At 37.5% G+C, this 15,608-nt stretch overlaps 1 protein-coding gene and 1 pseudogene across 1 annotated transcript; both read left to right on the top strand.

The window, feature by feature from the left end:
• Positions 1 to 2,613: 2,613 nt before the first annotated feature.
• On the top strand, positions 2,614 to 8,831 carry LOC116117265 (annotated as a pseudogene).
• A 1,971-nt stretch (positions 8,832 to 10,802) lies between these two features.
• Positions 10,803 to 11,605, top strand: LOC116117270 (germin-like protein subfamily 1 member 17). The gene is made up of 2 exons (XM_031403302.1): positions 10,803 to 10,872; positions 11,310 to 11,605. The coding sequence occupies exons 1-2, from the start codon at positions 10,803 to 10,805 to the stop codon at positions 11,603 to 11,605; spliced, it is 366 nt and encodes a 121-aa protein (XP_031259162.1).
• Positions 11,606 to 15,608: the final 4,003 nt, after the last annotated feature.

The raw sequence follows: 15,608 nt of genomic DNA, 5'->3' as shown, positions 1-15,608 counted from the left end.
TATAATTAAATGGTATTCCCTGATTGATGATAGATGTAGTGTGTATTTAGCATATGATCTTTTTGGGAAGCAAGACCTATTTATATTAGTCTTCTATGCCTTTTGAATTTTGGTGAATGTTGTGTTAGGAATCAGTATATTATTTGGTAACATATGTTATTTGGAAGGTTGAGCTCAAACTGGCTTCAACTTAACGCAAAAGCTACATATCTAGAAATACAAAGTTCATGATTTTTATGGAGATACTTTAGTATGTTCTGATCAAATTAGTTGTTGGACAGTTGGACTCTGTCTTAATCATAAAATTAGTTGACTTAAATTAAATTATTGAATCCTGCCATCATTATATGTTGTTTTCCTCTCATTTGTGTAGGAGGTGATTAAGATAACTAGCGTAACGGTGTTTGTCAGTCCTTACTCAGAACTAGATGAAGAAGAGGAAGAGAAGGCCAAAGAAGGGGAAAATGTTGAGGATTAAGATAAATTTCATTCCAGGACTCTTTTAAATATCAGCTACCTTTAGAAATTATCATTATTGAGATGGCAACAAATATTTGTCACGCCTATATTATTTTGACAATAAAAACTTTGTCATGTAAAAGTATTTGGATAAAAATTTATTTGTCATGTTATTAAATTTTTTACAAAATTATTTCAGTCACTTATACAATTTTTTATAAATAATATTGTCATATAAACAAACATGTGTCAAAATAAATGTTGTCACAATAAAGTGAATGACAAATAAAATTATGTCACTATTAAAACTATGGGAGAATAATTTAGTCACTATTCACAATTTTGACAAAATCAATTTTGTAATAATATATTATTTTCTCACAATAAAACTTATCATGTGGTCATTAAATGTAAATCAATTGTGACAAAATATTACCTGTAATGACAAAATATTGCCGTGCCTAAAAATTCAAGGCCCATCGTGCCGTGGGCCATGTCGCGCCAAGACCCGCAAAAATTCATGCTCTATCATGTTGTGTCGGCCCACCAAATTTGAAGGTCGATGGCATGGCATGCTATATATCATGCCGTGCCTTAGGCCGTGTCATGAGCCGTGCCATGGGCCGGCCCACGTGCTTTGTAAAAATATTTAATTTTTTTTTTTTTTTTGGGTAAATGGAAATATATAGTATAAAGAATGAAAGAATGAGACCCCCAACAACGGAATATCTATAAGAGTTTAAGCATCCTGGACATTCCCAAGAAGTTAGGAACCAATCAATATTTTATATGTTATATTTAGTGAAATTTTGTATTTATATTAATTAAAAATATATATAATCACTATGAAATATAATAAAATAATAAGACATTGAAATATTAATTAAATTTCAAATACAAACTTAGAAATTAGGATTAAGAATTATTATACATCTTCATTTTCATTCATTTCTAAATTCTTATAATTTTGTTTTTTTTTTTTTTAAATTTTTTAAATTTTTGTGCCGTGCCATGCCAGCCCACATACCTTTTTTAGGCCCATGGCACGACCTGCATATTTTCGTGCCATGTCATGCCATGCTCCTTTTCGTGTCATGCCTTGTCGTGTCGTGCTTTTTTCATGCTGTGCCATGTCGTGTCGTGCTTTTTTCATGCTGTGCCATGTCGTGCCGCACCGCCAGCTCTAATTGTTACAAATAATTTATCATAATACACTAGTTTAAAGTGACAAATTATTATTGTCATAATAAATAATTAGGCTATTGTGATCAAACACTTTTTTATCACCATACACTTAAGAGTATGAGCTTAATGTGACCAACCAGGTGACCAATACAATTCCTCACATTAGCGAAATGGTCACAATTTTGATATTTTTAGTAACAAATTATTTTATTGCGATAAGCCTAAATTCTTGTAGTGTGGACAAAGAAAATGAAAAAAAAAAAAAATCCAAGTTTGACGTGATAGAGCCTAATGGTTTAATATATGTATTACGTTGAACCTTCACCTATAAGCTTAAGCTTTTAGGTGGGATGTCAACTTAACATCAGCAAATGCACAATTTTTCATACTTCCTTTTATTAGCTTCGGTAAAAGATTCTATTCCTTATGTTACTGAAATTCAGTATGCAGTATTGGGAATTAGATTATGTCTGATTTAAGAACTTAATCTTGCTCTAATTAATTTCTAGAAGATCATGAAGACGATACACATTTTTTTGTCTTATTTTTGAGCAAATACACGAGTCTTGTTATATTTTTGAGCAAATCTGTGTGAATCCATTCGCTATTTTCTTGATCATGCATGTTGGACAATTTAGTCAATGAAATTTAAAAACACCAGCGGCCCAGTGAGACACAAAAGCGGACCTCTTCTATACATTTAAATGCAGCGATGTAAGCAATGAAGAAAAAAATTTACTTTTAACAATTTGATTTGGTTGTTAAAGACCTGCTCTTGATGGAAATTTAAAATAGATAACCATTGAAGACTTGGTAAGTATTCATCATCTTCTTTGGGTAGGGGAAACAATGAAGACTAGTTCAATGAATTTTATCTATAAATACACTAACTTGCCTTGCAACATATCTCACCTTTATTACTAAAGCAATACTACTTGAAGAATAGAGAGACTTAACACATTCATCAAGATGAAAAGTTTCCTTTTGGCTTTTGTTCTCCTGGCTTTGGCTTCCTCATTTGCCTCTGCTTTTGATCCCAGTCCTCTTCAGGACTTTTGTGTAGCCGTGGATGACCCCCTACACGCTGGTATGTTTTAAGTTTCTGTCACAATTTCTATTTTTATATCTTTGAATGTACATTAGCAGCACACATACACTCTCTCTATATACATCCTTTCTATGGCTAGGCATGTATTCGATATTAATTCAATTCTTTCATGTTTTCAGTGTTTGTGAATGGGAAGTTCTGCAAGGACCCCAAGCTCGCCAAAGCTTGGGACTTCTACTTTTCAGTTAAGATGCCAGGAGACACAAACAATCCAGTTGGTTCAAATGTTAGCGCTATGAATGTCGATAAAATTCCAGGACTTAACTGTTGGCGTGAGTTGTATATTAAAGGAATTGGAGTAGTTATAGGAAGTTAGATGGAAAGAAATTATCTCCTTCATACGGTTAGCGTAATTATAGGAGAAAAATCTGTATAGAAAATATATCCTGATATGTACTTATAAAACAGAATTGTAACAGGAATAAAAATATAATTGATTGAGAACTTTTTGACATGGTATCAGAGCCTAACCCTGGTACCCACCTACCCTAAACTTCCCATCCCTCACCTTGCCCACCATGTCGTCAAACTCTGATACAGAACCCCCGACTGGTGAGTCTTATTCCGATTCTCTCTTCTCTGACTTCATGGCTAAGATGATCGAAGCTCTCACCAAAGTCCAAACCCCGACCCCGACCATGATCACCGAACCCTCCGCTGCTCCGATCGGCATCACGTTGAATGAAACCAACTATGCTCTCTGGTCCCAAGTTGTCGAGATGTATATCTCTGGCAAAGACAAGTTGGGATATATCAATGGTGATATTCCACAACCATCTTCGACAGATCCAACATTTCACAAATGGCGTACGGACAATGCCATTGTCAAAGGTTGGTTGATAAACTCCATGGATCCCTCCTTGATAGGGAATTTCATTCGGTTTCCTACGGCTAAGTTGGTGTGGGATTCCATTGCTACCACTTACTTTGATGGTAGTGACACGTCTCAGGTCTATGATCTTCGACGTCGAGTGACACGGTTGAAACAGGCTGGAGGTTCCCTTGAGAAATACTACAATGACCTCTAAGGCTTATGGCATGAGATTGACTTCCGGCGGCCTAATCCTATGGAGTGTGCCGTTGATATCCAACATTATAATCTTATCCTTCAAGAAGACAGAGTATATGTTTTCTTGGATGGTCTGGATGATCGACTCGATAAGATCCGGGGCGACGTGTTGCAGCTTCGCCCATTCCTTACTGTGGACCAAGCATATGCCCATATCCGCCGTGAAGCCCTCCGTCAATCTGTTATAATCACTGGCAATGCAGATGGTGTATCTGGCGCTGTTCTCGCCACCAAAGGACTCAGACTTGGTTCCTCTGCCCATCCTCTTACCATGCACAATGGCAAGCATAAATCTCGTGCATCTTCCGACGATTTAAAGTGCTCTCATTGTGGCAATTCGAGACACACTCATGACACTTGCTTTAAGCTGCACGGGTATCCTGATTGCTGGAATGATCTCCAGGCTAAGAAGGGTCATGACCTTGGCACTAAGGATGCAGGCTCTGGTCAAGCAACCGTGGTTATTGCCGAACCTCAACTCTCTTTCACACCACAGATGGCACTGGTTCCAGACTCAGGTAACTCTGGTTGTGCTTGTTATACTTCGACTAATGATGCTAACAGTGGTGCATGGCTCTTGGACTCTAGCGCCACTGACCATATGACGTTTTCTACCATGGATTTCATCATGACTTCCTTACCGAAACGTACGACTATTGCCAATGCTAATGGCGTTACCTCTCCGATCACTGGAGCGGGCATTGTGGCCTTATCTCTTATGTTACAGCTGCATAACACTTTACTTATTCCATCTTTATCTCATAAGCTTCTCTCCGTGAGCCAACTAACCTCTGATCTTAACTGCATGGTGTTAATATATCCTACTTTCTATCTTCTCCAGGACATTCTAACAAAGGAGATCATTGGGTGTGGTACTAAGAGGGGGGGACTCTACTATATGGAAGATGTGAGTGTGGGCCAAGCACATCATACGCATCATTCTATTGGTGTCAAAGAAAAGGAACTTTGGCTTTGGCACCGTCGGTTAGGACATCCGTCCTTCACCTATATGAAACATTTGTTCCCAGATTTATTTTCTCAGTTGAATAATTTTGATTTTCAATGTGAAACTTGCATATTGGCAAAAAGTCATAGGACTTCTTTTCCATTAAGTTTGAATAAAAAGGATATTCCATTTGCTTTGATCCACTATGATGTGTGGGGTCCTTCCCCAATTACTACTATATCTGGCTTCAGATGGTTTGTGTTGTTTGTTGATGACTGCAGTCGCATGACTTGGCTGTATTTGCTCAAACATAAAGATGAAGTACTCAGTGTGTTTAAATCATTTCATGCTATGGTGCAAACACAATTTTCTGCTAAGGTTCAAGTCCTTCAATCGGATAATGGTGGTGAATATGTCAATCACCAATTTCATGAGTACTTTCAACAACATGGCATTATTCACGAGACTTCATGCCCCTAAACCCCTCAACAAAATGGCATTGCTGAGCAGAAAAACCGCCATGTTCTTGAAACCGCTCGAGCTCTCTTAATTGGTGCCCATGCTCCTAATCGGTTTTGGGCAGACGCCATCACCACTGCTGTTCATTTGCTCAACCGGATGCCCTCTAAGGTGTTGAATTTTAGAACTCTATTACAAGCCCTCTTGGGCTACACTCCGGTGCCTGCAGTCTTGATGCTTCCTTGACGTGTATTTCGTTGAGTAGCGTATGTCCATCTCCATAAAAACCAGCGGACTAAGCTGGACCCTTGTGCTCGTCGATGTTTTTTTCTAGGCTATGCTTTTCATCAAAAAGGTTATAGATGCTATGATCCTACTTTTGGTCGCACCTATATTACTATGGATGTCACCTTCATGGAAACCGAACCATTTTTTCCACCCACTTCTCCTCTTGAGGGGGAGACTAGACAAGAAGAGTAGAATTGGATGGAATTAAATTGGCCGAACTTATTTGAAACGCATGTGGAACCAAGGCGAACAGAACATATCTCTTCGGGGCGAACATAACATATCTCTTCGGGGCGAACATAACATATCTCTTCGGCTAATGAAAACTTATCTGAAACGCATGTGGAACCAAGGCGAACATAACATATCTCTTCAGGGCGAACAGAACATATCTCTTCGGCTAATGAAAACTTATCTGAAACGCATGTGGAACTAAGGCGAACAGAACATATCTCTTCGCTACTGAACACCATGAAAATGATCACGAAGTGCATGTTTCTTCCCCTTCTGCAGTACCCGAAGACCCAACTCCTGAGAATGGTCTTGAGGTAAGCCTCTTTAACACAAATATTGTGACATCTCCTGTTAGTTATGTGTTACCTAATAGGCAAAATCATGGCAAGCCCCCAAGCCGCTACTCACCAGACATTAAGGAAAAAAGATCAAGATACCTTATTGCCAATTATGTGTCCACAAAGGAGCTGAATGATCCTCTCAAGAAATTTGTACATAGCCTGTTTGTGTGTCATGTTCCAACAAGGGTGGAGAAAGCCTTAGAAGACCCGAAGTGGACTCAGGCAATCAAAGATAAAATGGAGGCACTAATGAAGAACAAGACATGGAACCTAGTGCCACTACCGGAAGGAAAAAGAATAGTGGGGTACAAGTGGGTGTTTTCCATTAAACACAAAGCTGATGGATCTATAGAAAGATACAAGGCAAGACTCGTGGCAAAAGGGTACACTCAAACATATGGTATAGACTATCAAGATACTTTCTCACCAGTAGCAAAATTAAATACTGTTAGAGTGTTGCTATCTCTTGCAGGAAATTTAGGATGGCCACTACATCAGTTGGACGTGAAAAATGCCTTTCTTCATGGTGAGCTTGAAGAAGAGGTTATGGACATCCCTCCAGGCTACTTAGTGACCACAGGAACTAATGAGGTGTGTAAGTTACAACGAGCTTTGTATGGGTTAAAACAATCACCACGGGCTTGGTTCGGGCGATTTAGCTTGGCAATGAAGAAGTACGGTTTCCAACAGAGCAACGCAGACCACACCTTATTTCTCAAAAAATAGCAAGGCAAAGTTATGGTTCTTATTGTTTATGTCGACAATATGATCATTATGGGAGATGATATTGAAGAAATCTCACGGCTCCAATAGCAGTTGGCTTGCAAATTCGAAATGAAGAATCTAGGTGGGCTCAAGTATTTCCTTGGGATAGAATTTGCTAGATCACCCCAAGTCATATTTTTATCCCAAAGAAAATATATCCTAGATTTATTATCTGAATTTGGATTGTTGGAGTGCAAACCAGTGGATATCCCAATTGTCCAAAATCATAAACTTGGGGTATATCTGAACCAGAAACCAACTGACAAGGGAAGATATCAACGATTAGTTGGAAAACTAATTTTTCTCTCTCATACTCGTCCAGATATTGCTTATGCTGTGAGTGTAGTGAGTCAATTTATGCATTGTCCAAGTGAAGAACACATGGAGGCTGTAATTCAGATACTAAAGTACTTGAAGTCTTCTCCAAGAAAAGGGCTCATGTTTTCTAAGAAGATCATGTGGAAGTTGATGGCTATACCGATGCAGATTGGGCCGGGAACATCTCTGATAGGAAGTCGATGTCAGGGTATTTCACATTTGTACGTAAGTGGAAACCTTGTGACATGGAGAAGCAAGAAACAAAAGGTGGTGGCACTCTCGAGTGCAGAGGCAGAGTTTCGTGGGATGGTCAAAGGGTTGTGTGAGCTCCTTTGGCTGAAAAGACTATTATCTGAGATTGGTTTTGCTCCCAAGTCTGAAATGAACCTCTTTTGTGACAATAAAGCTGCTATAGACATTTCAAACAATCCGGTTAAGCATGATCGAACCAAGCACGTAGAGGTTGATTGACACTTCATCAAACATAACCTAGAGAATAATACAATCCAGTTCCCATTTGTCAAATCTGAGGACCAGCTTGCAGATATACTAACCAAAGCCGTGTCCAGCAAAGACTTCCACAACTCACTGATCAAGTTGCGCATGAAGGATCTGTATGCATCAACTTTAGGGGGAGTGTTGGCGTGAGTTGTATATGAAAGGAATTAGAGTAGTTATAGGAAGTTGGATGGAAAGAAATTATCTCCTTCATACGGTTAGCATAATTATAGGAGAAAAATCTGTATAGAAAATATATCTTGATATGTACTTATAAAACAGAATCGTAACAGGAATAAAAATATAATTGATTGAGAACTTTTTGACATTAACACTCTTGGCATTTCAGCTGCCCGTATTGACTTTGCTCCTTATGGCCAAAACCCACCTCACACTCACCCTCGTGCCACTGAGATTCTTGTAGTTCTGGAGGGTACTCTTCTTATTGGTTTCGTTACATCCAATCCTAATAACACACTTATTAGCAAAGTTCTTAACAAGGGTGACGTGTTCGTCTTCCCCATTGGTCTCGTTCACTTTCAATTCAATATCGGAAAAACAAATGCTCTTGCCTTTGCTGGTTTGACTAGGGGTGTTCAAAAGCGGTTAACCGAACCGGTTAACCGCTTTTTTGAACCGAACTGGTTTTGAGGGAAAACCGGTTAACCGCTTTTTTTAAAGCGGTTAACCGGTTTTCCCTCTTTTTTATAAAACTTATTTTTTTTATTTTTTCCTAAATTAAATTGTAAATATAAATAATACATATCCAAATAAAAATTAGACATTCATATATATCCATTGACCACTACTAACAATACATTAAAAATATTATTATTTTTTATTTAATATATAATATATTATATTTTGTAAAACTGGTTCAAAAAACCGGTTTCGGTTAACCGCTTTTTATTTTTTCCCGAACCGGAAATTCGGTTTTTTGAATTTTTTGAACCGTAACCGAACCGTTTTTTCGGTTAACCGGTTTTTGGTTCGGTTATCGGTTCGGTTTTTGCATTTTTTTGAACACCCCTAGGTTTGAGCAGCCAGAACCCCGGTGTCATTACTATTGTCAACGCTGTGTTTGGGTCAAATCCTCCAATTAATCCAGATTTTCTTGCCAAGGCTTTCATGTTGGACGTAAAAGTGGTGAAAGATCTCTAGGCGAAATTCTAGATGGATGATTAGAGAAATGTGTCAAATACACTGAATTAGCTTCTACAATTTGAATAACGCTTGCCTATTTTATTGTTACAATGTTGTAATAAATGGTTACACATTTATATGTGCCTCCACCCAATTTGTTTGTTTCAGTTAATGATATAATATTTTTCTTATTATTTCTCTCTTCTCTGTTACAGATATCTATGTAACTTATAATATAAATACATTTTTCATGATGTGAAAACAAAATATGATTGATAATTGAATTCCATAATTCTAGGAATTCTTCTAGGTCAGTCAGTAAACTCGATTCCTTTGAAAATATATATTTTATTTCGTAAGAAACTAATAATCTATTGTACGTATGTAGGATGAATTTTATGTGCACTAGTATATTCACTCAAAGTTTCTTATTGTTATAAGTTGTTCTGAAGACATAATAAAAAAGATGGGTTCTGTAGGCTCTAGGAAAATCCTTAAGAGAGACTAGAATGTGAAATTCAATAGAAAATTAAAGAATAATTGTGTAGTCAACAAGCTAGATTAACGTTGAATATTTTAACAATTATTCAACTGATTAAGCATGTTTAAATTGAATCTTAATAATAGAGACCAGGATTCCAGGTTCATCCCCTTGTGGGCAATTTTCCGCAGCTTTAATTGAGTTTTTCAGGTTCTGTTTGGCGGTCCCTCTTGGCCACCTTTGGGCCTTATTTGCAAAGCCTTTTCATGTTGAGCTCATGCATGTTACAAAATTTGGCTGTCTTTCTATTTGGATGACAAACGTCAGTGCCACTCTCTTTCATCTAGGGGTAGGCAAGTCTAGGTACCCGCCCAAATCCCATGAAACCGGAATAAGAACCAAAACCAGTCGGTTTTTAGGATTTGGAATCGGAATCAGAACTGTCTGGTTCCGGTTCCTAAAAGTCTGGAATCGGAACCTCAAACATAGGTTTCGGTTCCAGATACTCGAGAAAATTACGATTACCCTTACTATTCACAAAAATGACAAATACACCCAAAAAAATTAAAAATACATTTCCAAAAGTTTACAAAAATTACAGTTCAATCTCGACTCTTACCCAGATACCTAGGTCTCAATTCCGGTTTTGGTTCCTGTAGTGATGGAACCGGAACCAGAACTGCACAGTATAGATTCTGATTTTTTAGAACTGCCACCTCGAGTACCTACCGGTTCAGTTCTACCCTATTTGGTTGCCCACCCCTACTTTCATCTATGATTAGCTTACGTAATTTATCCCAAGGGAACACAATCGGTTTACTTTTTATTTTATAATAAATTACCTCTTTTCGATTTGTAAATTAAAACAGGATAGAATGATAAAATTATTGATATATTATACTATTGAAAAAATAAAGAGTCTTTTTACTACGTCTGATACCTTCAAAGCACAACTAATGGATACATAACCAAAGACTTCTGTCTGACTTAATTTCTAAGTAATTTATAACTGTATATGGGAATGGGCTACCGCCAACTTTCATTTTGAACCACCTTGTCAGCTATAACATATGGCTATTCTATTTATTGCATTACGTGTCTCAGATTTTGTTATTAATATAAGGAAAAGGAATAAAGGGGGTCTTACTTTTTGAAGCTTTATATTTAACGTATGGGACAAGGACAAACAATAGAAACTTAAAGATGACTTGCTTTTTATGATCCTAACAAGCAATTGATAGTAATAAATCGAAATAAAAAATAATCATAAAATTATATCTTCATTATACAACATAAATTGGTCTCCGTCAAAATTTTTGGTATTCTTTAGTTTTTATTATATTGGTAAGAACGTTGAATTTTATATCGAAAGCGGTTATTCTTAGTTACAAATATGTGGTATTAATTTTACCAAATATTACCTGTCAAGATATAAGCTTAAGAGCAGTCTGATTTAAAATGCAATTTTGGAGAGTAGTAGGACTAACTTGTTATTTGATTGGGTTAAAATGTCAGAAGTCAAAGTTTGTAAGAAACGCAGTGTTTTCTATCAACGGCTTTATGAAGATCTGTGCGCACGTTTGTTAATGAAGAATTCAAGAATTTCTTCTAATTGACTAGAAAATCTTCACTTTACCAAATAAGCAACATGCTTTGGTGTCTATTGGTTTCATGTAATTTATATGAAGATTTTAGTATTCCTCTAACTTTAATCAATGAATGGGACACGGCTTGAAATAAAGTGAATGGTTCTTTTTTTGTTTACCCTGGTTCCATAACTAACGGTGTAATAAAATCAAACTCATTATTAAATAAAGCATATATATCTAACTTTATATCAACAACCGAAAGATTATCAAAATTAAAATATCATTAGAAAGTCCATCCATACATGATGCATAAAAAATATAGGAAACAATTACAAACAATAAGGTTCGTCTCAGTCCCACGAAAATAGTTATAACAGTTTTTTCTTTCTGTAACAATTTCTATACCTAACTCCCTTTAATTTTTAGTTCTGAAGGGTACTCTTCCTGTTGGTTTCGTCACTTCCAATCCTAATAACACACTTATTAGCAAAGTTCTTAACAAGGGTGACGTGTTCGTCTTCCCCATTGGTCTCGTTCACTTTCAATTCAATATCAGAAAAACAAATGCTTTTGCCTTTGCTGGTTTGAGCAGCCAAAACCCCGGTGTCATTACTATTGCCAACGCTGTATTTGGGTCAAATCCTCCAATTAATCCAGATTTTCTTGCCAAGGCTTTCATGTTGGACGTAAAAGTGGTGAAAGATCTCCAGGCAAAATTCTAGATGGATGATTAGAGAAACATGTCAAATGCAGTGGATTACCTTCTATAACTTGAATAATGCTTGCCTATTTTATTGTTACAATGTTGTAATAAAGTGGTTACACATTTATAAGTGCCTCCACCCAATTCGTTTGTTTCAATTAGCGATATAATATTGTTCCTATTATTTCTCTCTTCTCTATCGCAGATATCTATATAATTCATAATATAGATACATTTTTTATGATGTGAAAACAAATTATGATTGATAATTAAATGAATCCCATAATTGTAGGACTTTCTCTAGGTCAATCAATAAACTCGATTGCTTTGAAAAAATATATTTTCTTTCATAAAAAACTAATAACCTGATTGTACGTACATAGGATGACTTAGACTAAAAAATACGATATAATTGAGAATTGGAATTATTGATATATCTCTTATTTATGCAGAAAACTTAAGAGTATATGATTCTTTCTTACAAGACTTACGTATCTAACATGATAATCCCCTCATGTGTTTAAAGTTAAAATCATTTGACCATCAAGTAAGATTAGAATCTTCATTGAAGAACTTAACAAGGCTATGATAATATGGGAAAAAAAAATTAAATTTGCTTGAAAATAACGTCATAACATGCATACTAGTTTTACTCTAAGAATTACTCTATCTAGTATTTCTCAAGTCAATCTATTAATTGATCATGACCAATACTATGATTTTAGTATTTCATGTAAAGAGATACAAACATGTTGATGTATGATTTTGATACCAACGACCCACAAGTGCAAAGTGCTAAGCTGTTTTTAAAAATTACACGTGATATGATTAATTCAAGAGTTAATCAGTATAATTGAATACAAAGACTAAAGTGGTTCGGATGCTTAAAGCAATTCCTACATCCACTGTTTCTTTGATATATGAGAGTTTATAAGAGGTCACGTATAACAAACAGCAAGCAACGGTAAAATAACTGAGCATTTAGAGAGAATATCAATTAGTCTCTTTCTCGTAGGTTATCTTTGCTCTGAAAATAAATATTACAATCAGAATCAGAATCCCGAAATTGAGAGGAGGGAGGGGGGGGGGGGGGGGGGGTGGGGGGGGGGGGGGGGGGGGGGGTGGGGGGGGGGGGGGGGGGGGGGTGGGGGGGGGGGGGGGGGGGGGGGGGTCTCTATGTATAAGGCTATTGGTGTGACCATGTAGGTCCACCGTGGATTAGCCATGAGCCGGTTCTGGATGAATCTGAAATCCTGTCCGGGAGCTCAACGACTATGGTAAACATCTAGCAATGTGCCACAGTCCCTAAACCACGATGAGAAATACTTCATCGAACTCATTTCAGATCATACGTACCATGCAGGTAAAGTCCCTCCTTGAAATATCCTGACCCGAGGACGGATTCATAGAACTTCAAAATCCTAAACTCGATCTTCTACTCACGAATCGTCGATCAATATGTCCGAACGCGTCATCACAAACTGCTTTTGTATGACTAATAATATTCTAGCTAGAGATTCTGATTTCCAACATTTATCGATGTTCGTCTAGGAACTCGAATCCGGATGGAGTCAGCGGTACTCCCGATCCTATATTTTCGAGTCAATGGATCCCCTCTTGACCATCGTTCGTTTCCGCATATGAACAACGCATGACCAAATAGGCTTTATTGTACGAAACATGATTAGTCTCGTACTTATACACCGTATGAACCATACGCATCCATATCGGATCCGACTACAATGTCTCAGGTCAAAGGACTACATCGTGCACTGATATAACCAAACGATAAATCATTGACTACATGCTTTTCCAAGTGATTTGTCGTTATTCGGTCACGTTCGAAAAACAGTTCACCAACTGCTAATCCATACCAATGCCCCAGTGACGTGACTATCATCGTCATCCGTACTTATACCAACTCATGATATCTTTCGGAAGCATCCGATATGCCTACTGTGCAATATAGTTGCCCAAATTATATTGCTTCTGTAGGGAAACCTTTTTGATAATTCATTTACCGATTAAATGAATCATCTGGACAATTCATATACATACTTTATTTTAAATGCATGACTGAATAAAGGAAGCAATTTATATATATGAATTGAAGAACTCTTTCTTCTGTTATTTATGATATATAGATACACGACAAAATGCTCTGAAACCAATAACACGAATGGTTTCTAGGGCATACACTAATATACACTAACAGTTTCCCGTTATCAGAGATGAGTGTATGAGGAATCCCATAGTGACACACTATATTCTTGAAGATGAATTCTTTGAGCTTCTTCGTAGTGATCGCGGCCAAAGACTCTGTTTCGACCCACTTAGTGAAATAATCCATTGCAACCACCGTATATTTGATGCCACCTTTATCGATTGGCATGGGTCCGATGAGATCAATTCCCTACATAGAGAATGGCCAAGGACTGGTCATCGTTGTTAGCTAATGGGAAGGAGCTCTCGGGATGTTAATGAATCTTTAGCACTTGTCACACTTATTCACAAAGTTGAAGGCATCTTCATGAAGTAAGGGCCAATAATATCCCTAACGGATAATTTTATTGGCAAGAGATTATGCGGCAGTGTGATTACCATAGATCCCTTCATGTATCTCTCTCATGATACAGTCTACTTTATCATCTATTACACATCGAAGGTGGAGAGTGCTAAACCCTCGTTTATACAATTGATCTCCGATGAGAGTGTAACAAGCAGCTCTAGTTTGTAGGAGTCTTGCCTCAGTCTTGCTATTAGGAAGAACCCTATTTCTATGATACTGAATAGTCAAAGTCATCCAAGAAACGGATTCAATTGCAACTACAACCTGCTCAGAATAGTTGATGCTACGAACTTTGATGCACTTAACCGGGATACTATTTGGCATGTCGGAGTCTAGTGAAGAGGCTATCTTTGCCAAAGTATTTGCGATAGAATTACTATCTCTCGGGATCTATTTGATCATATAATGCTTGAAGAGCTCGAGTGCGGCCTTGGCTTTCTTGAAGTAACTGATCATATTCTCTTCCTTGGCTTGATACTCTCCCAGAATCTGATTGACAACTAGCTGGGAGTCGCTATTGATGTCGATCATATCTGACCCCATTTCTCTTGCTAGTCACAGACTAGCAAATAGTGTTTCATATTCGGCCTCATTATTCGTAGCTTTGAATCCAATCCTAAGGGCTCCATAAATGCGAGTCCCCTCAAGCCTAATGAGCAGAAGACTAGCTCTGTCTCTTCTCTTGTTTGAAGACTTATCAACATAGAGACTCTAGGTTGACAACTTTCAAACAGTTTCTTGGACAACTTCGCTTGCTGGCTGTTCAGATTTCTGATTTGGTTGATGAGTGAACTCCGAAATAAAGTCAGCAACATCCTACCCTTTAATTGCTGCTTTTGGTCTATAATGTAGATTGAACTGGTTTAGTTCCATAGCCCACTTAAGCAACTTACCCGAAGCTTCTTGCTTCTGAAGGACCTGCCTGAGTGGGTAGTTGGTTAATACATGAATGGTGTGAGCATGGAAGTAAGGTCGTAACTTCCTGGAAGTGATCAGCAAGGCATAATCCAATCGTTCCATCTTTGGATACCGTGTCTTGGCATCCAGTAGTCATTTGCTCATGTAATATACTGGCCATTGAATTCTGCCTTCTTCTTGAATGAGAGCTACGCTGACCGCATACTGAGAGACGGATAGGTAGATAAATAAGATTTCCTTAGGAAGAGGCTTGGACAAAAGAGGTGGCTTTCTAAGATGCTCTTTTATTCTCTAGAAGGTTTGCTCACACTTTAGAGTTCATTCGAATCACTTGTTGGCCCTAAGTATATTGAAGAACGACAAACAATGATATGTTGCTCTCGATATGAAGTGATTGAGAGCCACTATTCTCCCATTCAAGCTCTGAACTTGCTTTTGATTAGAGACACTTTTCATATCTAAGAGAGCTTGAATCTTCTTGGGGTTAACTTTAATTCCCTGATGGTTAACCATATACCCTAGGAATTTCCCTGAG

This window comes from Pistacia vera, unplaced genomic scaffold (genome assembly GCF_008641045.1).
Source record: "Pistacia vera cultivar Batoury unplaced genomic scaffold, PisVer_v2 Contig801, whole genome shotgun sequence".
NCBI classification, from domain to species: Eukaryota; Viridiplantae; Streptophyta; class Magnoliopsida; order Sapindales; family Anacardiaceae; genus Pistacia; species Pistacia vera.
Note: the sequence above shows the minus strand (reverse complement) of the source record. Positions and strands in the feature narration are given on the sequence as shown.